The following is a 24617-nucleotide window of genomic DNA, read 5'->3' as shown; positions in this document are numbered from 1 at the left end:
TACATCCAGTGCTAATTTTGCAATCCAAATCCATTTTAGAAATAAATGGAAATTAAGAATAATTGAAATCCATTTGTAAAAACAAAAACATGAGAAATAAAAACATAAAATATTGGAAATATGTAGCAGGTCAGGCAGCATCTGTGGCAAGAGAAACTGAGTTAGCTTTTCAGTCAATGATGTATTAGGAAAAACGGGGCTTCCTATTGCTTGTGGCTTTTATTCTCCACCTGACTCCTACTTACACCTTTCTAACTGCGACCTCCTGCATTGTTATATTGTAGTCCAATGCAAGTTTGAAGAACAACATTTCATCTTGCATCGGAGCACTTCGCAGCCATATTATTAACTTGATTTATGTACTTGCACTAGCATCATCAATTGCATTTTTGCATTGAGTTGTTTGCATTCTGCCATCATATCACAGTTTGTTCCTGTTCTCTTCAGCTGCCGTCATTAATCGATTAAATGCATGACTACATCTATAACCTATCTCCATGGTAACCCTTCTCTCACCCTTTTAGAGTTGTCTTCATCTTTACCCTATCTATCTATTTCCCACCCTATCTACAACTTCAAGTGAACTTGTTTCCTCATCTGATGAAGACTCTTTAGCTTGAAATTTAACTCAGGTTGCCTTTCCATACACGTTGCCCGGATTGCTGGGTATTACAGAATTTTCTGCCTTCAAATCAGATTTTCAGTATCTGCAGTTTATTTCCATACAGCTGTGCATATTTTGCACAGAACTTTCACTTTATTCAAAGAATGGATTTGCATTATAGAAAAATGCAATACCATAAATGTTAATATAAACATTTAATCTGGCCATCAGAAATTATAAATTATCCTGCCTTATTAGTCACTGAGTGAAGGATTATTCCCAGTTATCATTCACATTACTTTTGATTTATTTTGATTATCAATTGATTCTTTGAATAAATTTAACAGGACTGATAATTGACCACAATTGACCACAGTTAAGAAGGTTCAGTCGTTAGGTATTAATGCTGGAGTAATAAAATGGATTCAACAGTGGCTAGATGGGAGATGCCAGAGAGTAGTGGTGGATAATTGTTTATCGGGATGGAGGCCGGTGACCAGCGGGGTGCCTCAGGGATCTGTTTTGGGCCCAATGTTGTTTGTAATATACATAAATGATCTGGATGATGGGGTGGTAAATTGGATTAGTAAGTATGCTGATGATACTAAGGTAGGAGGTGTTGTGGATAATGAGGTGGGTTTTCAAAGCTTGCAGGGAGATTTATGCTGGTTAGAAGAATGGGCTGAACGTTGGCAGATGGAGTTTAATGCTGAGAAGTGTGAGGTTCTACATTTTGGCAGGAATAATCCAAATAGAACATACAGGGTAAATGGTAGGGCATTGAGGAATGCAGTGGAACAGAGATTTCTAGGAATAACAGTGCATAGTTCCCTGAAGGTGGAGTCTCATGTAGATAGGGTGGTGAAGAAGGCTTTTGGAACGCTGGCCTTTATAAATCAGAGCATTGAGTACAGAAGTTGGGATGTAATGTTAAAATTGTACAAGGCATTGGTAAGGCCAAATTTGGAATATTGTGTACAGTTCTGGTCACCGAATTATAGGAAAGATATCAATAAATTAGAGAGAGTGCAGAGACGATTTACTAGGATGTTACCTGGGTTTCAGCACTTAAGTTACAGAGAAAGGTTGAACAAGTTAGGTCTCTATTCATTGGAGCGTAGAAGGTTGAGGGGGGATTTGATCGAGGTATTTAAAATGTTGAGAGGGATAGATAGAGTTGACGTGAATAGGCTGTTTCCATTGAGAGTAGGGGAGATTCAAACGAGAGGACATGATTTGAGAGTTAGGGGGCAAAAGTTTAAGGGAAACACGAGGGGGTATTTCTTTACTCAGAGAGTGATAGCTGTGTGGAATGAGCTTCCTGTAGAAGTAGTAGAGGCCAGTTCAGTTGTGTCATTTAAGGTAAAATTGGATAGGTATATGGACAGGAAAGGAGTGGAGGGTTATGGGCTGAGTGCGGGTAGGTGGGATTAGGTGAGATTAAGAGTTCGGCACGGACTAGGAGGGCCGGAATGGCCTGTTTCCGTGCTGTGATTGTTATATGGTTATATGGTTAATGGAAAAACTTCCTAAACTCACTATGTGAATAATTCTGTTACTTTTATTTGTAGGTAAACCCTTTATTCTGTCACAGTACCCGAAGACCATTGAGAAGAACACAGGGGAATCAGCTACTATCTTCTGTAAACTTTCCAATGAAACAATCACTGAAAATATGATTCTGGTATGGTACAAGTACACATGTAAGGACAAATGCAAACTTGGAGAAATCAATCTGAAGACAAAAAACTTTACAGCAATTGACCATATTCAGTTGATATGGGACCATGGCAACCACACAGCAAAAATGTCAGTGCAGCAGCTGAAGGTGAATGACTCCGGAATTTATGGTTGTGAGCTAATTGCCTTTGGTAACGATGTCGATATCAAGAAAGCCAATGCAACAAACATCACTGTTGCCTTTGCTGGTATGTCTGCTCATTCTTCGAATATCTAAGTAATTGCTTGATAAATCTTTGCATAGAGAGTCATGGAGAAGTACAGGTCAGAAACAGGCCTTTTGGCCCATCTAGTCCATGCCAAAACCATTTAAACAGCCTAATGCCATTGACCTGCATCGAGACCATAGCCCTCCAAGCTAACCACTCTGAGAAGATAGAAAAATTGTCAATGATATATTTTATGGTTTAAATTCCACTGAATTTAATGCATCTGTGCTTCACAGCTTATCTTGCAGTTCATAGAGTAAGATCCTGTAGATGGGTGCTTCACACCTTATCTTGCAGTTCATAGAGTAAAATCCTGTAGATGGTTAACTCAATACTCATAGATACTGTATCATAGATAGAGTAGCAGAACAAAGAACTCGAGGTACTCAAAGGCTTTATGAACAACCCCACTAGCGATCAGGAGTACCTTCAAATTTTGCCACGGCCATATAGTGAGTTTTATACCTAGATATAGCGTCCAAGTTAAATCATAGGAGTTTTAATTTTGTTTTTCAAACCCTTTGTCAAACTCTCCTCATGTAATTTATTGCACGTTTCTTTTATTATTTGCTAAATTACACTTAATCATTCACTACTTATCCTTTCATGAATGTTGCTGAGGTTAGTGAAGTTTATTTGAAATAATGCAATATTATAAAAAGTGTCTTAAAATTCATTTGATATTCTTCAAACTCTTCTCGATTTAGGGCAAGTTATCATCATTGTTTAAGATTTCGAGGTTTACTGTTATTACCAGCTCTCAGTAATGCACATTAAAGCATTTTGAATAATATTTTGAGTGAGGCATATAAAGAATGAGATTCTGGGGTGGGAATTATAGCTTGTATCAATTCAGAAAGTTTAGTTTTCTTGAAGAACACATGCTACAATATGGATTGTCAATGGCTATTTAATGCTTTCTATAAAACAAATTATAATATTCATTCTAGGTTGCTTTCATTTCTGAGAACAAATTGCTCATTTTACAAAAATAATTTTAAAAATAAGACAATAAGACATAGGAGCAGAATTAGGCCATTTAGCCCATCAAGTCTGCTCCTCCATTCCATCATGGCAGATTTATTATCCCTCTCAACCCCATCCTCCTGCCTTCTCCTGTAACCTTCAACACCCTAAATAATCAGGAACCTATCAACCTCCACTTTAAGTATACTCAGTGACTTATTCTCCACAGCCGTTTGTGGCAATGAATTCCACATATTCACTACCCTCTGGCTAAAGAAATGCCTCCTCATTGCTGTTCTAAATGGATGTCCCTCTATTCTGAGGCTGTGCGTTCTAGTCCTAGACTCGCTCACTATAGGAAACATCCTCTCCACATCCACTCTATCTGGGGCTTTCAATATTTGATAGGTTTCAATGAGATTCCCTCTGTTTCTACTACACTCCAGTGAGGACAGACCCAGAATCATCAAACACTCCTCATATGTTAACCCTTTCATTCCCAGAATTATTCTGGTGAACTTCCTCTAGACCCACTCCAAATACACTGATTTCAGCCACTCATCTGCCTTCATCCCCTGAGTTTATTGACATGGAGGTGGGCTTTTATACTTCCTGAGATTAGCTGGTGGTAAACCTATCTCCTGAACAAAGAGAAAGTTATATTACATAGACAATTAAAAGTGCTTGTAAGGTCGTATCTTTTGATGACAATATACTACCTTCATTTGCTTAAGGATGACTTTTTAATAACAATTAAACACAGAATGAATTGCTTCTACTGTGGTCCTTTTGACAGAAAGACAATAGTAATTTGTCTAGCAGAACTAATGTAAACATTTGAAACAAAGTCCAACACCCATTATATTATGTATATAAACATGCTGCATCCTTAGTAACACCGCAATCCTGGATTAGATCTGTATTCCTAAAGGAAAAGTAAACATTTGTATGAACATAATATAAAGCATTTGAAAAGAACAGAGTGACTATCCCAGTCCAGAGTCTAGTCAGAAATTATATTGCTTCCATTCTTATCAGAGTGATGTCATGTAAATGACATGACCTTTCATATTTTATGGCTCACTAAACAGCCAGATATTTATTTATTAAGGTTTCAATTAATACATTTAACATGCTTTATTGACATTAATCCATACATAATGGAAAGAACAATTGTTTACTAGTTCCAAAATATTTAATCAACAAAAAATCAATGATTTTGTACTTAGATGCAAATCAGGCAAATAAGAAGCAGGCAGGAAAACTTTAAATAAACCTTACTCACTGAAGATATTACTCATCATTATTAAATATTAGATTTCTATAAATCTGAAAATGGAGACGGTGAGTCATAAGTCAGTGTACTATATCTTTCATAGACTCGTAAACAACCTCCAGAATCATTTTCTCACAATGAATATTCCATTCATTCGTTCACATACAGTATGTGGGTTAGGTACAAAAATGGTCAATGAGCTAATGTTGCATTAAACCTTGTTAAGGAAAGAGTAGTTTCCGTGGTTTTTTCAAACCACACACTGCAAAGAGTGACAGGTAAAGGAGTTTTCCAGTGTACTGTACATTACACTCAGTGGCCACTTTATTAGATAACTCCTGTACTTGATAAAGTGGCTGCTGAGTGAATGTTCAATCTTCTGCTGCTGTTGCCCATCCACTTCAAAGTTCAACGTGTGATGTATTCAGGGAAGCCCTTCTGTACACCACTGTTGTAATGCATGGTTATTTGAGTTACTGTCACTTGAACCAGTCTGGCCTCTCTCATCAACAAGGCATCATCACCCACAGAACTGCTGCTCACTGGATGCTTGATTTTGTTTTTCACACCATTCTCCATAAACTGTAGAGACTGTGGTGCGTGAAAATCCCAGGAGATCGGCAATTTCTGAGATACTCAAGCCAAGGCGTCTGGCACCAGCAATAATTCCACAGTCAAACTCACTTAGATCACATTTCCTCCTCATTCCGATGTTTGAACAGAGCCTCTTAATCATGTCTCAGTGCTCTCCGTGCTTAGAGTTGCTGCCACATGATTAGCTGATTAGATATTTGTATTAACAAGCAGGGGCACAGGTATGTCTAATAAAGAGGCCAGTGTGTGTACTTTTAATTAAGTATAATACCTATTTGTTGAAAATTACATATATATATTACATTGACACAAAGGATTTGGATGATGTAGGAAAATTTAAGTAACACACACAAAAGGCTGGATAATTATATAATTACTTTATATGTTATGGCTCAGTACAAAAATAAAATACACAGAGATTGTCAATGTAAATAATATTAGCTTTAATAAAAATGCCAGATAATCACAAGAACTAGACTGAGCAAACTAATCACAGAGCCTATGTTTTACTCAAGTACTAGATTTCAGGACACTCGTGCAAATTTCCAGGAAAAGTTCAATTGTAGAGGAAGTTTAGACTTTCCAGTTAAAGGCATAGAGTCACAGAACCCTCAGCATGGAAACAGTTCTGACCTATCTAGTCAGTGCTGAACCATTAATCTGCCTAGTCCCATTGATGTGCCCTTATCCCAGAGCCCTCCACACCCCTCTCATCCATGCACCTATCCAAATTTCTCTTAAATGTTGACATCGACCACACATCTACCACTTACACTGGCAGCTCACTCACCACCCTCTGAGTGATGAAGTTACCTCTCATGTTCCCCTTAAATGTTTCACCTTTCACCCTTAATCCATGCTCTCTAGTTGTAGTCTCACCAATCTCAATGGAAAAAGCCTGCTAGATAGGGAAAAATCCTATCTATACCCTTCATAATTCTGTATACGTCTATTAAATATCTCCTCAATCTTCTACATTCTAGGGAATAAAGTCCTAGCCTATTCAACCTTTCCCTATAACTCAGGTCCGCAAGTCTCCGTAAAGCCTTGTAAATTTTCTCTGTACTCTTTCAATCTTATTTACATCTTTCCTATAGTTAATTGACCAAGACTGCACAAAATACTCCAAATTGGGTCTCACCAACATCTCCTACAATTTCAACATGTCAGGTTCACCGGCCTATACTCTCATGGTTTATTCTTTGAGCCTTTCTTGAACAACAGAACAACTTCAGCTACCCTCCAGTCCTCCGGCACCTTACCTGCAGCTGAGGATGTTTTAAATATCTCTGCTAGGACCCTTGCAATTTCCGTACCAGTCTCCCATGGGGTCTGAGGGAACAGCTTGTCAGGCCCTGGGGATTTATCCACACTAATTTGCCTCCTCCTCTGTAATCTGAATAGGGCCCATGACTTTGATGCTTCTTTTCCTCACATCTATAGACTCTGCGTCCAACTCCCGAGTAAATACAGATTTTTTAAAAAAATTAATATTTCCCCATCTCTTTCAGCTCCACGCAGAGATTATGATGCTGATCTTCCACAGGACTAATTTTGTTCCTTGCTAACCTTTTGATCTAAATATATATATAGTTCTCTAGCATTTCTTATACTCCTCAAGCACCTCATTTGTTCCTACCTGCCTATACCTCCTATGCACCTCCTCCTTTTTTCCCAAGCAGGGCCTCAATATCTCTCAAAAAGCCAAGGCTCCATAAATCCATTATCCTTGCTGTTTATTCTGATTGGAACATACCAACTCTGTACTCCCAAATTTACACTTTTAGAGGGCTTCACACTTACCAAGTACTACACGGCTTTGACAAAAAACAACCTAACCCAAACCACACTGGCCAGATCCTTTCTGATTCCATCAAAATTGACTTCTCTCCAGCTCACAAACTCAACTCGAGAGCTGGGCCTATCCTTTTCCATAATTACCTTGAAACTAATGGCAATATGATCACAAGCTAAAAAGTTCATCTTGTCCAAAAAATTGCAGCGGCCCTGCAGAAAGTTATGTCACCTGCCCTGTCTCATTTCCTAATAGGAGATTTAACATCACACACCCTCTAGTTGGGACTTTTATGTACTGATTAAAGAAGCTTTTCTGAACACATTTGACAAATCCTTTCCAATCAAGCCTTTTTACAGTATGGGAGTTCCAGTCAATATATGGAAAGTTAAAATCACCTATTACCATAACCGTATATTTCTTGAAACAGACTGCATTCTCTCTACAAATTTACTCCTCTAAATCCCGTGGACTATTGGATGATCAATAATATAATCCCATAAATGTGTTTATACCTTTTTCATTTCTCAGTTCTACCCATTAAGCCTTACTGGACGAGTTGTGCTGTCTGAGTACTGCCGTGACATTTTAACTGACCAGTAATGTCACCCCTCCACCTTTAATGCCTCCTGCTCTATCACAACCAAAACAATGGAACCACAGAAGACTGAGCTGCTGGTCCTGCAAGCAAGTCTCACTAATGGCTGATCCACACTGATCCATGCCCTAAGCACTTCCGTCTTTCCTACAACACTCCTTGCTCTGAAAAAAAATGCAGCTCAGAACATGAGTCACACCATGCTCAACGTTTTGATTCCTGACCTTGTACGTAAGTTTAAAAACATCTTTCTCCACAACCGCTCCACTATCTGTTCTGGCGATGCAGCATTAGCAAGCAAACCTTCTCGCTAGGAAAGTCTTCAAATTTTTACAACTTTAGAACTTTACTAAAATCTTCTTGTTTAATGAGTATCTCTACTGTGTAACAGGAAGCAATAAAAAAAAAGCTCTGTATAATTTGAATTGATATTTTTGTAGACTATAGCCTACACGTAAATGCAAACTGTCACACATTTTCTTCAAAATTTTCAGTCTTTACATTGCAGGAATATGATTATAATCTAACAGACAGACGCAGATGTTTCAGCTCACTGAACTCACACTAACAATCAAGCGACCATGGGTTTGCCAAGAATAGCATCTGTTGATGTTTTGACTCAAGACTCTGCATCAGGACTGAGACTGTAAAGGAAAGATAGCCAATATATGGAAGTGCGTGAGTGAGGTGAGGCAGAGGATGGAAGGTGATAATGAGGTGTGTAGGATGGGGAGATGAAGTCAGGAGAAGAGGGGTGAAGGGGGAACAACTAGACAGATGCTGGTGGGAGATAGGTGCAACCAGAGATGGGGTGAAGAAGATGAATTAGAAAATAAAAGAGGGATGAAGGGCAATTGAAATCAAGTGGGGGAGGTGATAAGAAATGTAAGACAAAGGAGAAGAAATCCCACTGCATAGAAGGTGGGCTGACGGAACCCGATGGTGTTAGAAGGGGTGCGGGTATTGAGCAAGATGGGGAGAAGGAAGAGAAAGGTGAACAAAGGGAAAGATCCTGAGAGGACTGTGGCAAAGGATGGGTTACCTGAAGCTGGAACCTTGCTGGCTGTATGATTGGGTTTGTTAGATTAGGGTTTAGAATCATTATTTTTCTTTTATTTGTAATTTAACTTTATTCTGTTTGCTTCCTATTTCTATATAATCACCTATATTCATGGAATTGTTCAGTAAATGCTCTAGTTTTTGTAGTATCTGATCTGTATTTTCTAGAAGCTTCACAGCTTTTCTGCGGCAGCTGTCATGCCTCTTGAATCTTAGGTTACATCTCATCAATAGAATGCACTTTTATCTTTAGTCTCAGTACGGGCTGATCACAACTTACTTTGCTTGCTCTTTGTTCTTGTAATACTTAATAAAATAGCATTTCTATTTGGCCTCACAATGCCAGTGAACGCAGCCAAGGAGAGACAAGCTGTCGTGGGAGTAGGAAGGGGAATTAAAGTGACATGTGACCAGAACTAGAAGCTCAACATAGCCACTGCGCACAGAGCACAGGTTCATCCCAAAGTTGCTGTGTCTCTGTCGAGGAGGCACAACTCTTAGCCCTTCATTTTCCCTCTCACCACCATACAGGGACATTAGCAGCTCTTCCAGGTGACTTCTCCAACCTATCGAATGCATTCAGGCCTTGCAATGTGGCCTGTGAAGGATGTAAGAAATAAAGTCAATTCAATTCAAATGATGACATATGAAGAAAAATCACCCAGTAAATGAGACACTCCGAAGGTCTACTGTCCGCAGTAAAGGAGAGGAAACTGGCATGGTATGGCCTTGTAACAAGATCAAGTGGACTGCGCAGGGAAAAAGAAAAAGGGGCAGATGAAGGAAGAAATGAGCAGAAAATATTGCAGAGTGGACTACAGAGAACTTTGTGCAGCCCAAGCACTCGCCCACAACCATGAGGATTGGAGGCAACTGGTGCCGCGGTCAGTCGTACTCGCCCCTATGACCCAGGCGGGTTGCGGGATTCATAACCGTAACCATAATTCAATTATTTACATAGGCTCCTGCAAAAAATTGAGGGTAAATAGTGTAGGTCAGAATTCATGTGAATGCTTTAACATTTGTAGTGCAACTTTAGTAGGAAGAATTAAACAGCAATATGTTGGAAATGCTGGCACAGAGAATGCAATTATCAATCAAAATGCTCTTTAAATGTATGCCTGTTAATGAGACAAAAAGTTCTTCAAAAGCATTAATCTGGAATTTATTTTTATATTGCCCTTTCTTCATTATTTTACCCATATTTCTCCCTAACTAGATCTGATCTGATTTGCTTCTAACTGTCCATATACATTGCTTAAAACAAATCACTGAATATGATCTTTCAATTCGATCTCATCTCTCAGTTCTATCAATCCCTTTCTTTCTGACAGACAGCATTACAATTCTTGCTCACAATACTGCTGGAAGTTATGGCAAAAGTACTTCTATTTACTGTTAACTAAATATTCAATCCTGATCTTACAAATAATGGCATAATTTCAATTCCAGGCAAATAAGTGTTAGTATCAGGTCAAAATATAAGAAGGTAACTGGGAATTAATTTTGAATGAAATTTATTAGATGAATTTAATTCAATATATTAAATATTATTAATTGAGTGTGGCTATCAAATGAAATGAGATATTACTCCTTTTTTTTTGTAGGACAGACAACTACTCCAGAACCAAGGAACAACACGAACAGCACAAGTATTGTGACAGATTCCACAAGCATGGAAACCAGTATTAACATAATACTTGCAGCAGTAGTAGCTACTTTTGTCATTATCTGCCTATTAATTTTTATTTTTATCAGATACCGACCAAAAAAACAAGGTGAGTTGCATATCATTTTTTCTTCTATTGATCTAATTCAACATCTTAAGGAAATAATCTGCTCATTGCCTGAATATGTCTGTTCTGATTTTACCTGACTGGAATATTCAAAGCTCCAGCTTCCCAATCACACACATCTTGCCCAGTTTGTATCATCTGCATGAGTGACTTCCAGCAGCCACTGTGTACTTGTGGAGAAGGAGAATAGAATACAAATCACTTTTACCACAATATTTGGTCATTTATCATTTTCCAGGTTTCCTGCAGTTTTTTGTCCTGATGCAAATGGACATAGCCCCCATTAAATGTAATCACACTTCTATATTCCACCCATCCATCCAGAATCCTCTTTGACTTTCTACCATCAGGCAGGAGACTATGATGCATGAAAACAAGAATGGTCAGGAGGAGTAACAATTTCTTCCCCAGGCCATTAGGTTTCCGAACTGTCAGTTGCATTGTATTCGAAGTGTCACTGGTTAATCTGTTCCGTACTTTACAACATTTGTTAATAATGCACTTTAATTTTATTTATGTGTGATTCATCTGTAGATTTTATCCTTACCTTCATAACTTATCGTACGCTGTGTGTGTGTTATGTGCTTTAAACCCTGGTTCAAAGAAATGTTGTCTTATTACTTTACTTTACCCCTCCCCCTCTCCTGGTTTCACCTATCACCTACCACTTACCACCTACCACCTCGTACTTCTTCCTCCCTTCCACCCACCTTCTTGCTTTAACTTTTCATCTTTTTTCCAGTCCTGATGAAGGGTCTAAGCCTGAAACAAAGACTGTCTACTTTTTTCCATAGGTGCTGCCTGGCCTGCTGAGTTCCTCCAGCATTTTGTGTGCGTTGCTCACATTTCATAGCACCTGTTTGTATCATTCATTTGGCATCATTTCATTAAGAATTAAATAAACTACCAGTGATATTACTATATAAGACCAAAGAAAATATAGCAGAATTAGGCCATCTCAACCGAGTCGGCTGATCCAATATTCCTCTCAGCCCCAATCTCCTGCCTTCTCCTCGTATCCCTTCATGCACTAAACAATATGTTGTAGAAAAGCTTATTTAAAGAGCACAAACAGGGTCTGAATGATCACTTGGCTACCTTTATTATTCAACCTTTAGTTATAGATCATACAAAGCAAAAGACCTGCTGAGAATTGATTTTAAAAGCTCCTTCTTGAACATTTTGCGTTACTGGGGTGAGGTCCACAAATTAAACACATTTGACTGGAACCTCTCACAGATAAAAGTGGCAAATAAAATCCAGCCTCATTATTTTTCACTGCTGATGGGCCGACCATGCCAAACTTAACATAACCTAGTAATTAAAGTAAAAACATTAAGAAAGCTCATACCTTGAGGGAAGAAGATGGCCCCTTCCTTGCAAGAAGGATGAAAATTAGGAGCCAGTAGAATGAACTATTTCTGCATTCAAAATGAGATTGGCACAGGCCTTGGTTAAATCCTCCTCCTCATCAAGGTGGATGGTAGTAAAAAAAAAGAATTAAGATCCTAAAATGTACAACAATGCCTCTAAAGATAAACTGTCACAAAACAAGTTGAAGTTATAATGTCCTCAGGATCAAATTATCTCCATCCAGACAGATTAAAATGCAATGAAGAAAGTTTCAATGTGACGAAAGGAAGAAGTCATTAAAAGGCCCAGATGCTCTTCCATTGGTCGCCATTATTCATGCATGGCATGTGGTCATTGCTGGCAAAGTCGGTGCTTATTACTCAATATTGCTCATATGTTGCTCACCTGCCATGAACATCTACCAATATAACAAATGCCTTGCTGAGACACTTCCGACAGCAATCAGCCATGCTAGTTTGGGACTGGACTTACACTTAGAAGAGACCAGGTGGAGAAAGTGGGCTTTTTACCCAAAATGACATCAATGAATTTATTGGCTTTGTGACAGTTTTATTGTAACTTTCTAACATCAGCTTTATGGATTGCTAATATAAATAAATAATTGTAAATAAAAATACCGAATTTCAATAAAAGCATGTTTTAATGAATTGCATCCTCACCCAGTCTAATCTGTATATTATTGAGATCCGCAGCAATGCAGCTGAATCTTAATGCCTCTCGTAAATAGTCTAAGAAGCCAGACAGCTTAACTGGTAAAAAGGGATGGGCAGTAAATGCTGGATTAGGTTTCCCACTTTGAATGAACTAATAAATAATTGCCAGTCACTAAAACAATTCCTCAAATTGTGTCCTGAACTAAAGCAGCAAACTTCCATTGAAAGAAAAATTTAGTCTGACAAAAATATAAAGACAGACAAAGAAGTTAATTCATTGTTTACAGAGTTTGAAATGACCATCACTGTTCATGCGTCTCTGTCTTTCATAAGTGTAAACACACAAAATATATAGACAATTTAAATAGCACCTGAGATTGAAATCATGTACCTAATATAAATTTATTGTCTCTGCCAATGATTTTTAGAGTTATTATATTCTGAATGCCTTGAACAATGATTAGAAAGTAGAAAATCATTACTGGAATGCGAGATTAGCTATACCAAAGACCAAGAAAATAATTGAGATCCTCATGAAATTCAAAATCTATTTGTGATTTGGTTCCACTTCAGCTGTTTCATTCTGTTTTAAAAATGTTATTATACCCCACGTTATTCTAACAGAGCATGAGAAATGACCTCAGCAGTGCCCAATCATTTCTTTAATCAGCTTTTTCTCTGAAGCTTTGCAAATAACTTATTCAAACTTAATTAGAGTCCAATGCCTGATCAGCAACGTGGTGTACAAAACCACCCTCGTCAAATATAGGAATAAGGTATCGGTGTTAAAAGTGATCATTTACTAAACTTACAGAAATTGAATGGGATAAAAGTTGTTTTACATGTATTGAGGGCTTTATTTTCACAGGAGGTTTCTACAAATGTTCCAGCACTAGCTCCAGGTAGCACGGTGGATCAGACTTGGTGGGCCAAAAGGCCTAATTTTGCCCCTATATCTTATGGTCTTATGGTAATGGTTAGTCCTGCAAGTTTTATTATACTCTATACTGGACTTTTGAAGCAATATTTTGCAATTTTCTTTCCCTTGATAGATCCAGACACCAGTCCCCCTACAGTGGATGCCAATTGTCAGGTAAATATATTTCACACAGTTACTGTACAATATCAAAGGGTATCATGAGAAAAATAGTAAAGAGAGAGAGAGACAACGAGGGGGAGAGGCAAGAAAGGAAAAGAGATGGCAATACACAGATGGTTATTAAAGTGTCTCTTTGGAATACTAGGTTGGAATACCATGGAAACAGATGGACAGTCAAGCTGTTCCCCATTGTGCCCACACCTGCAATAACCCAAGAAGTAGTATAAATATGCATTTATTGGTGGGACAAGACAGATGCATAAATTTAAGACTTGTATATGTGTACATATTTGTGTAAGTGGAAGCCTTTGTCACTTTCAGTTGTGTTTCAGTGGTAAAATTATCACCCCTAAGTCAAAAGCTTATTGTGTCAAGTCCTGTCCAGCAACCTGAACACCAACCCTATGTTGACACTCCAATCCAGAGCTGAAGGAACATTGTACTGAGGTGTTGTCCCTCTAATAACATCCTGCCATGTAAAATATCCAAGGGCTTAACTTGATGAATAGCAGTGGAGTCGCCACCAGCATATTGGAATGTTCTTTCCATTAAATATCTGGGCATGATCACATGATCCTTGTGTGAAAATTGGTAGCCAATTTTCTTGCATTTCTTTCTTTTATCTTATAATATCCATGGCTAAATGTGCCTGATGAGGCAAATTTAAATTGCTGAAGTAAAAAGTTAAGTGAAAAACTGATGTGGCTCCATTGAGACCTATTTTAATCAAACACGAGGAAATCTGCAGATGCTGGAAATTCAGGCAACGCACACAAAATGCTGGTGGAACACAGCAGGCCAGGCAGCATCTATAGGAAGAAGCAATGTTTTGGGCCGAGACCCTTCATCAGGACTAACTGGAATAAAAGATAGTAAGAGATTCTGAAGGTCTTGGCCCAAAACGTCGACATTGCTTCTTCCTATAGATGCTGCCTGGCCTGCTGCATTCCACCAGCATTTTGTGTGTGTTGTTCCTATTTTAATCAGTTTGTTTCCAGTTTACAGATAATAAAGGGAATCAAAGTCATGGTGATTGACATGATTGATAGACGGATACTTCATTGATCCCAAAGGAAATTAATGTCACAGTAGCATTACGAGTGCACAGACAGACAAATATAAGAAGGAAAGTAAGAAAAAATAAAAAATAAGTTACCTCAAACAGAATAACAGGAAGGGGTCATCAATTCCCTGGCTATAGGTTGACTCATTATAGAGCCTAATAGTCAACGATAAGAATTACCTCATATAGCGCTCTTTGGAACAGCACAGCTGTCTTAGTCTGTGACTAAAAGTGCTCCTCCCTTCAGCCAAGGGGGCATGCAGAGGGTGAGAAACATTGTCCAGAATTGCCAGGGTTTTCCATAGGGTCCTTTGTTCTATCACAGCCTCCTGTGTGTCCAGTTTGACTCCTGTTACAGAGCCAGCCATTCTAATCAGTTTATTGAGCCTGTTGGCATCACCCATGTTGATGCCATTGCCCCAGCACACCATCACATAGTGCGCTTGGGCAGATCTCAAGTGGACAGACAGACACAGTCCCCGGGCAGGAATAGTCTAGCTGGGCACAGGATGGCCCTCTGTGGCATCTTCCAAGCATTCCTGCAGTGGCAAACCATGGTTCTGGCGGGACCTCCACCATGGGAACAACAGGGGTTTTAGCCATGAAGCACTTCAAAGGGTGACATACCCATGGTAGAGGAGGTGTGTAGGTCACGGGCCAGCTCAACCCAGAGCAATTACTTCTTCCATGTGGATGGATTAGAGGCAGCGAAACATCGCAGAAACCTATCCACTTGCTGCCCTTCCTGACTGACTGTTGATCTGTGGATGATAGCCATGTGGAGTTTAGGGTGGGCAATGAAGTGGACCACCTTGGAGAACTTGTCCACCACTGTCATGACCACAGCGGTCCTATCAGAAGGTAGCAAACCCATAATGAAATCCATTGGCAAAGTGGGACCATGGGTGTCGGGGCCCAGATATGCTGGTTGGAGGAGTTCTCTGGACACACTAAGGGCAGGCAGTGATGAATTGACATACTTTTGCAATCATGGTGGGCACTGCAGAAAATCCAGAGTTGGTCGTGTGTCTGAATAGCCAGAGAGGGTTGAGGAGTGGGCCCACGGAGTACCTCAGAGTACATACATGCGGTTATCAGTTGTATCCAGAAAGGCTCATGAAGTAGCGCCTGGCAGATCTGGTTCCCAAGGTCCCAGATGATCAGGGCGAGTATCTGACAAGATAGGATAATGGGCTGAGGGTCAATCTCCACTTCTGCTGGGTCGAACTGTTGTGACAAGGTGTCTGCCTAAGTGTTCTTGGAACTGGGTTAGTACGATGGTAAAGTTGAATTGCTCAAAGAAGCCTGACATGGGTTGAGTTGGCCTATCAGTTGTATGGATTTGAGGGTTTGGTGGTCAGTACAGATCAGGAAGGGTTCAGTGTTTCCAACCAGTCAATGTCTTCATTCATCAAGATCCATTTAATGGCTATAGCTCCATGTCTTCTACCCCATAACAGCACTGTGTGGAGTTGAACTTGTGTGAGGAGAAGGCACAAGGGTCTGTTTTCCCATCCGGTCCTCGCTGGGAGAGGATGGCACATCACATGCATCCGCCTCTACCCAAAAGGTCGGATAGTGGAGAATGGGAGTGGGAGTGAAGTGTCCCTTGAGCAGGTTATCCCTGAGGGAGGTGACTTGGTGTGGGAGGTTAAAAGACTGGTGATTTGGCTATGGTTTCTGTCAGAGAAGCTCAAAGAGTGATGTAGCTGTTTAAGGGATCACAGTTGGGACCATTCAACAACAGTGCACGCTCTCCCTGGGTCCATGGTTATGCCTTGCTGTAAAAGGATGTAACCCTGAGTCAATCACTGGTTCACCCATCCTGTCAGGAAATGTAGAGCACGTTTGGCCCAAGAGCAGAGTTAGCGGAGACGACTTAGCAGTGAGCGATAATTTTAATAGTAAACTGCAAAATTAGGTTAACGGAAATGAATCCAGGATTGAATGACTTGCCACATGAAGAGCATTTGATGGCTCTGGGCCTGTATTCACTAGGATTCTGAACCACATTGGAACCTATCGAATGGTGAAAGGCCTTGATAGAGTGGATGTGGAGAGGATGTTTCCTATCGTGGGAGAGAACACAACCTCAGAAGAGAGTGACATCCTTTTAGAACAGAGGTGAGAAGGAACTTCTTTAGCCAGAGAGTGGTGAATCTGTGGATTTCTTTGCCACAGGCAGCTATGGAGGCCAGGTCTTTATGTACGTTTAAAGGCAGAGGTTGATAGACTGGACAGGACTTGAAGTGATATGGGGAGATGGCAGGAGACTGAAAATCTTGTCCTTTTTCAAGATATATGCCATTTTCATTTGAAATATTTTCCCATTCCTTCTTCATCTAAGTCCTGGAATTCCCCATCCAACAGCATTAGGGGACAATCTTCACCAAAATAACTGCAGCAGTTCTAGAAGGGACTTCACCATAATCTTCACATGGGCAATAAATGCTGACATTGTTAGATCTTGTAAAGTGATTTTATTTTTATTAGAAGGACCTTACTGCTCTCCATCATCTGTGACATTAAGTAATTTAAATATTCTAGCAAGTAGTTGGAGGAAGTCACAGATGGCAAAACCACTTCAACTGGTATTTTAATTTTTGCTAATCTGATAAGACTGTAGCTGGTTTCTCAGAACAGAACTGTCAGAGAAGAGCAGTTGGCAATGTTGCTACAGATACCTCTTTCCTCAAACTTCACTAACTCTCAGTGGGGCCTACAGTGAGGTGCTTATTTCCTAAATTAATAAATCCATTTATTATTGTCACATGTACTGAGCTACAGTAAAAACTTGCATAGCAGTCAAACAGATTATTTCATTATAATAGTAAAGTGAGATAGCACAAGGTAAAAAAAAAATCAAAGTTCTAAATAAAATGTTCTGGTCCTGAGAAAACGCAGGGAAGGTAGACAATAAGGTGTAAGCTCATAATGAGGTAAATTGTGAGGACAAGATTCCATCTTACCATATTAAGGAAACACTCGGTAGCCTTATAACAGCTGAACAAAAATTGTCCTTGAGCCTGATGGTATGCCTTTACTGGCTTTTGTATCTTCTGGGAGGGAGAAGAGAGAATATCGAGGGTGCATGGTGTCTGATTACACTGACTGCTCTCTAAAGGAAGCAGGAAATGCAGAGAGAGTCCGTAGAGGGAAAGCCAGTTTCCATGATCTACTGAGCTATGTGTATAACTCTCTGCAGTTCCTTGTGGTTACATGCCGAGCTGTTGCCAAACCAAACTGTGATGTATCCAGGAAGGATGCTTTCTATGTTGCATTGATAGAATTGGTGTGCGTCAAAGAGTACATACAAATTTCTTTAGCTTCTGGAGGATGCAGAGACGCTGGTGAGCTTATATCAATGTGGTGGCCCAGGACAGGCTGATAGTGATGTTTACTCCTCAACCCTCTCAACTCAGCATCACTGATGTAAACAAGAGCATGTACGACCAATCCTTCTCCCCTGTTCCCAGAAGTCATTGATCAGCTCTTTTGTTTTTCTGACATTGAGGGAACAACTGTTGTCATGACAGAGTGTCTCTATGTCCCTCCTTCCCTCTGACTAATCGTCATTTGGCATACGGCCCACTGCAGGGACATCACTTGCAGGTGGAGTTAGAGCAGGGTCAGGCCATGCAGTCATGAGTGTATGGGACAGAGTGGGGAGCTGAGGACGCAGCTCTGTGTCGCCGTTAATCATGGCGGAGGTGTTCAGAATCATTTATAACTTCACCGACATATGTTGTGTTGTCTTTACATAATGATAAAAAGGAGTGGTGAATTATAGTAAGTATATATACTGTATATTAAATAGTTAAAATAAATAAGTAGTGCAAAAATAGAAATAAAGAGTAACAAGGCAGTGTTCACAGGTTCATTGTCCATTCAGAAATCAGATGGCTGAATGGAAGAAGCTGCTCCTGAATCATTGACTGTGTGCCTTCAGGCTTCTCTACCTCCTTTCTGATGGTAATAATGGGAACAAGGGATGACCTGGGTGATGGGGATCCTTAATGATGAAGCCACCTTTCTGAGGCATCACTCTTTGAAGATGTGGAGGCTAGTGCCCATGATTGAGCTGACCAATTTTAGAACTCTCTGCAGTTTATTTCAATCCCGCGCAGTAGCCCCCCCCCCCCCCCCCCACTCCATACCAGACAGTGCTAATGCTTATTGATTGTGGTCTGTTAGTCAGGAAACCAAGGATCCATTTATAAAGTGACGTGTTGAGTCCCAGGTCTAGGAGTTTGGAGATTAATTTGCTTGGAATTGTAATATTGAAGGCTGAGCTGCATCCCTCTGCTTTACCTCATACTGCATAATGTCCATTGTTGCACTGGTGAATGCAGAGACCCTCCAAGTTCCTTCAAACACAGTAATTACAAAGCCTTTCTCTATAAGTTTTAGCAAATCTTCTTAATCAGACCAATTCCCTTTTTCCTCCAATAAACCTGCACCCTGGCAGTAATGTTTGTTATATCTGGAGCCTAGTCCAGGAAATGTCATGTACACAGATCCAGAGCAGGGTCAGATAATATTTCTACTTGTACCTTTATCCAAACATAAAGTCTCATCATAAAGGGAGAAAGGCAGTAGAAATACTTAACGGGCAAAGCAACACTTGTGATGAAGAAAAAACACAGGTAATAGTTTGACTTAATGATAATTCAGCAGTTCCGACTGTCCATAGTTTTCAGATTTCAGGAGTATGCTGCATTTTCCTTTTGGATAAAATTTGGCCATGTCTATTCATAGTCATATTTTTCAGAGTGTAATTGCAGCTGGAAAGGTTGTCATTTATTGCTTATCCATAGCTGTTCTATAGGAGTGGTGGTCAGTCCTCTTCTTGAACCATCAATTCTTCTGGTTAAAATAAGAGTTGAGGAAGTCCCAGGAAGTGCTATAGCTCTCCTACCAGCCCAGGTTGTTACCAATTGTACTCCAGATTTGTACAGATCTAAGTGATGTGTGAAGATCACTCAGGATTTGACAATGATGCATTCTGGAATCAGGTTATTGATAAGATGTTAGTTTAGTTCTATGTGTTGTTAAAAAGCATTTTTCAGTAATGCAGAAGCAGCAATAGAATTGCAACCCAAACTGTTGAAAAGACAGAATGTTCTGGAGTGCAAACACAAGCATTTTCAGAAGGTGGATGGTCATTTGAGAAGCTGGTGCATATCACAAGTACTGGCTGTGACCACTGACACCAGGCAGAAAATCTCTGAAGAGTATTGGTAATGGCTGGGGTCACCCATCTTGTAAAGACACTGCCCAGAAGAAGGCAATGGCAAATCACTTTGGTAGAAAAATTTGCCAAGAACAATCGTGGTCATGGAAAGACCATAATAGCCCATGTCACACGGCATGGCACATGATGAACGAACGAACATGTGCAAACAGTTTAACAGGAATGCGCAGACTAAAGATCATTCTTACTTATATTCAATTTCTTTTGATTGTATTTCAGAAACCGAATGATCAAATTTCCACCGTGTTCTCCGTCGACTATGCTGTACTCCAGGTCCCCGAGAAAAATATTCGTCAGAACCTAACAACATCTGTTGCTTCCGATGATTCATACTACGCTACAATTATCTTTGCTCCTCAATAGCAAACTGCAGGTGTGCAGAAAACTACCGGTCATTACAGAGAGAATTCTGTGTATGGCTTAGTAATTATTTAGCTTTGTGAGATCTTAGACATTACATAATATAATCACATGACCTTCTCTTATACTCCTTTTTACTCGAATATCTCATTTTAAGCCAAGAATGGGATTTTGACCATGAAGGGGAGTATATGCCTAGCCTGTACATTCCTAAATAAAAACAGTCAATGCTGGAAACAGTATTTTTGGAACAAGAAACAGATTAAACATTTAATGATGAAGACCCTTCATCATACAGTCATTTTGTGGTGAGAAGAATTAACTAATGCTGGGGAGAAGATGGAGTGTTTAAAAGCTGCAGTAAGGACATGTAGATTCCATCAATGGCAACTTCAAGATGATTATCGTTGAAGCTTCATTCATTCATTCATTCACAGACAGGTGGAACATACAGTTGCTGCCTCCAGCTTTCCTTATCCTTGGACCATAAACATTACATATGTGACTCATGATCTCATAGATTGGGTGCTGGATTTTATTTTTATGGTTAAAATCCTGACTGATAACACTGCACATATTTGTAGCGCCTCTATGATTGAATGACATTTTCCTATAACAATGTCAAATTTTTTAATATTCTTCACTTAACCTGAGATGTGCAGAATATATTAGATTGCAATAGATACCAGTTACTGTACACACCTGAGCACATTCAGATGATTTATATAAAAATACTGGAAATGTACCTGCACTTTGAAAGCTGTAAAATAGCATTCTGAAATTCAACATTGATATTACAGGTGCCCACACATTTAAAGAGTGCATCTGTGCTTCGAAAACTTAGTGATTTAATCAAGTTAATTAATGCAGTTTATGTTAGCCTGTATCTTTTGTAAGGAATCAGGTGTCTGAGTTCTAACATTATGCTTCATAAGCTATAGCTCTCCTGAAAAGGTGTTCATTTTATAAAATCAACAAAATCATGTTTACCTTTTACCTTGAGCATCAAGCAGGAGTCCATGTTGCATCATAATTAAAAATATCAAATTACAAGATACACAGTGATGTATTACGAAATAAATAATGAAAGAAGGACTGACCAGCAAGAAAGGCTTCATAAATTAGGAAATTCCTCAGACTCACCCATACCTTTCCCAAAATTGTGATGGAAATACTATTTACAGAAGATTATGCAGCCCTTAGGGACACATTCCAAGTAATTCCTTGTGTAATAGCTCTTGCGCACAAACTGTGGGAAAGACTTGATGAAGGCTGGGAGTGTCTTATACAGCAAGGCCTATGATTGTTAGCCAATCTTCAAGGAATGTCCTCAGCAAGGAACTTCACCCACCCACCACTGAGGCACACTATAAGTTCATACACACTCAGTGCTTGGACAGACAGCTATCTGAATAATGGTCAAAAGTTGGGCATTGCACTCACTTTTCCAAACTGCCTTCCTTGTACTAAGGTTTTGTATAGAGCACTCATGTCAGTAAACATAGAGTCATTGTAAATGTTAGAAACTATGTGACTTTATATCTGCACTTTTGCTACTCTGATGTCATTGAAAAGTCCAATAGCAAGAACTCACATTCCCATTTAGCTAATAGTATCAAAATATAAATGAAAATGTGGTAAAAATACTTCAGATTGCACTTGCTAACTGTACGGATTGCAATCCTTACAAAACATGTCAATTGTATTATTAATTAATTACATTCTGTAAGACATGGGTTGCAATAGGATTCAAATATTTTGATACTTACGGCAATAGAATAATCTGTCCATGGACATTTAGTGTGTATGGTTTACAAGGAGATAGCCTATGAGCAGATAGTTACGATTTCACATGTTCACTTTCTAAGAAATACTAATCACAATTGATTTACAAGATTTGAACAACATAAGAGATCCAAATTGAGAAATCTTTGTCTTTGAGAGCTAGAGCTATGGATAAGATCAGCTTAATGTCTAATGGTGTACTGCTTGGTTTCCTTAAGTCTCACATGAAACACATCGCTGTGTTTGGGAGTCATTAATCAGAATAGTTTTTTTCATAAATCCATCCGTCCTGTGTTCCAATAAGTCTTGGAAGATTGTACCAAATGTTCTGAGCGACGTATAGAATGTAAATAAAAGACAGCCTATTTATTAAATATATAGTGGGGGGGGGGAAATGCTGATGCAACAATGTAACCTCTTTCCATCATTAAATTTATTTAAAATGAGAATATTTGACTCTGTGGTGTTTTTGTTTAGAATAGTTATTTGTTCATTTTATTGACAAGATTTGCACTTATCTTCCATCCTTAATCTCCACTCAACTAAGAATGCAGTTAAGAGTTAACCACATTGCTGGGACTGAAATGACATGAAGACAAGACCGTTATTCCTTTCCCTGAATGACATTGTCATTTGGCTTTTGAGTGATACTTGGGTTTGAGGTTATCATTACTGAGAGTTGTTTTTATTCCAATTCTAGGATTATTTAATTACCTGATTTTAACTTCCTCAGCTAATCTCATAGGATCTGAACTCATTCTGATTCTCATCTCTAGAATAATCTTTAGAATAAGGGAAGAACGTGCCTCATGAGCCTGATGGAGTTTTTTGAAGAGGTAACAAAAGAAATTGATGAGGGTAGGGCAGTGGGTGTGGTCTACATGGACTTTAGCAAAGCATTTGACAAAGTCCCTCATGAGAGACTCATCCAGAAAGTCACGAGGCATGGGGTAAGTGGAACCTTGGCTGTTTGGATAAAAAATTGGCTTAAAGGAAGGAAGCAGAGGGTAGTTGTGGAAGGAAAGTATTCTGCCTGGAGGTCGGTGACTAGTGGAGTGCCGCAGGGATCTGTCCTGGGACCCCTGCTATTTGTGATTTTTATAAATGACCTGGATGTAGAGGCGGAAGGATGGGTGAGTAAGTTTGCGGATGATATGAAGATTGGAGGAGTTGTGGACGGAGCTGTAGGTGGTCGAAGGTTACAAGAGGATATAGACAGGCTGCAGAGTTGGGCAGAAAAATGGCAGATGGAGTTCAATCCGGACAAGTGTGAGGTGATGCATTTTGGAAGGACAAACCAGAAGACTGAGTACAGGATTAATGGTCAGTTACTTAAGAGTGTGGATGAACAAAGGGACCTTGGGGTTCAAATCCATACGTTCCTCAAGGTCGCTGCACAGGTTGATAGGGTAGTTAAGAAGGCCTATGGGTTGCTAGGCTTCATTAACAGGGGGATTGAGTTCAAGAGTAGAGAGGTCATGTTGCTACTCTACAAATCTCTGGTGAGACTGCACTTAGAGTACAGGCAGTTCCCGGGTTACGTACGAGTTCCGTTCCTGAGTCTGTCTTTAAGTAGGATTTGTAAGTAGGTCGGAACAAGTCCACCCAGTATTATTTAGCATCAGTAAGTCAAACGTTTGTCTTAGTATATAGTACATATTTTACCTTTCTATGCATATAAAACACTTAAGATACGTATGTATTCCAATAATTAAACTACTGCATTGTTTAGTAATAATTGTAGCTTTCATCGGGGCAGGGCCTTTCACATGCTCCATTATTCTCATTTTACCCATTATCCTTTAAAATTGTTCTGATTGTTGACCAACTGTAGCCTGATACGTTTCCAATGACCGATGGCGTTTCACCTCTTTCCGATCACTTTATTATTTTCACTTTATTTTCAATCGAGATTGCTTCCCATCAATGGAACAGAAACACTGCAGGCGGTGGGTCCCAAGCTGCGCCGGCTCCCGAGGCCCGCTGGGTCCTAAGGACCACCGTACTGAGACAGGCTAAATGGGACAAGTGGGGGTTGTGCTTGGTTTGGATATTAGATCCTCCACAATATTCCACGTGGGTATTTAAACTGGAGGTGGCAGTGTTTTTTTTATGAGGTCGAGTTGCGAACTCAACATCAACCCGGCATGGATGGTACGGGAGTCCCTGGATCGACATCAACCCAGCACAGGAGCGGAATGTCACTGAATCGAACCTCCGTTCTCTAGCCCAGCGCTGATCTCACTGCGCTACCATCCGACCAGAACAGGGGAGGGGAGCCGGGTCAGGGTGAATCTTACTAAGAAAAATTTAAGCCAAATACAAAGTTAAACACTCAACACAATGTCAATGGCAATGACTTAAAATGGCGGAAGGCGTCACGATCCAACTT

The 24617-nt window shown here is 39.7% G+C and overlaps 1 protein-coding gene across 1 annotated transcript in view; it reads left to right on the top strand.

The window, feature by feature from the left end:
- Positions 1 to 22605, top strand: part of LOC140724375 (uncharacterized) — a 31175-nt gene extending 8570 nt beyond the window's left edge. The window contains exons 2-6 of the mRNA XM_073038825.1: positions 2176 to 2532; positions 8701 to 8703; positions 10449 to 10619; positions 13717 to 13757; positions 20300 to 22605. Coding sequence (XP_072894926.1) covers positions 2176 to 2532; positions 8701 to 8703; positions 10449 to 10619; positions 13717 to 13757; positions 20300 to 20443 — 716 coding nt within the window. The 3' untranslated portion in view covers positions 20444 to 22605. The remainder of the gene's footprint in view (positions 1 to 2175; positions 2533 to 8700; positions 8704 to 10448; positions 10620 to 13716; positions 13758 to 20299) is intronic.
- Positions 22606 to 24617: the final 2012 nt, after the last annotated feature.

The sequence above is a fragment of the Hemitrygon akajei genome, chromosome 3 (genome assembly GCF_048418815.1).
Source record: "Hemitrygon akajei chromosome 3, sHemAka1.3, whole genome shotgun sequence".
Lineage (NCBI taxonomy): Eukaryota > Metazoa > Chordata > Chondrichthyes > Myliobatiformes > Dasyatidae > Hemitrygon > Hemitrygon akajei.
Note: the sequence above shows the minus strand (reverse complement) of the source record. Positions and strands in the feature narration are given on the sequence as shown.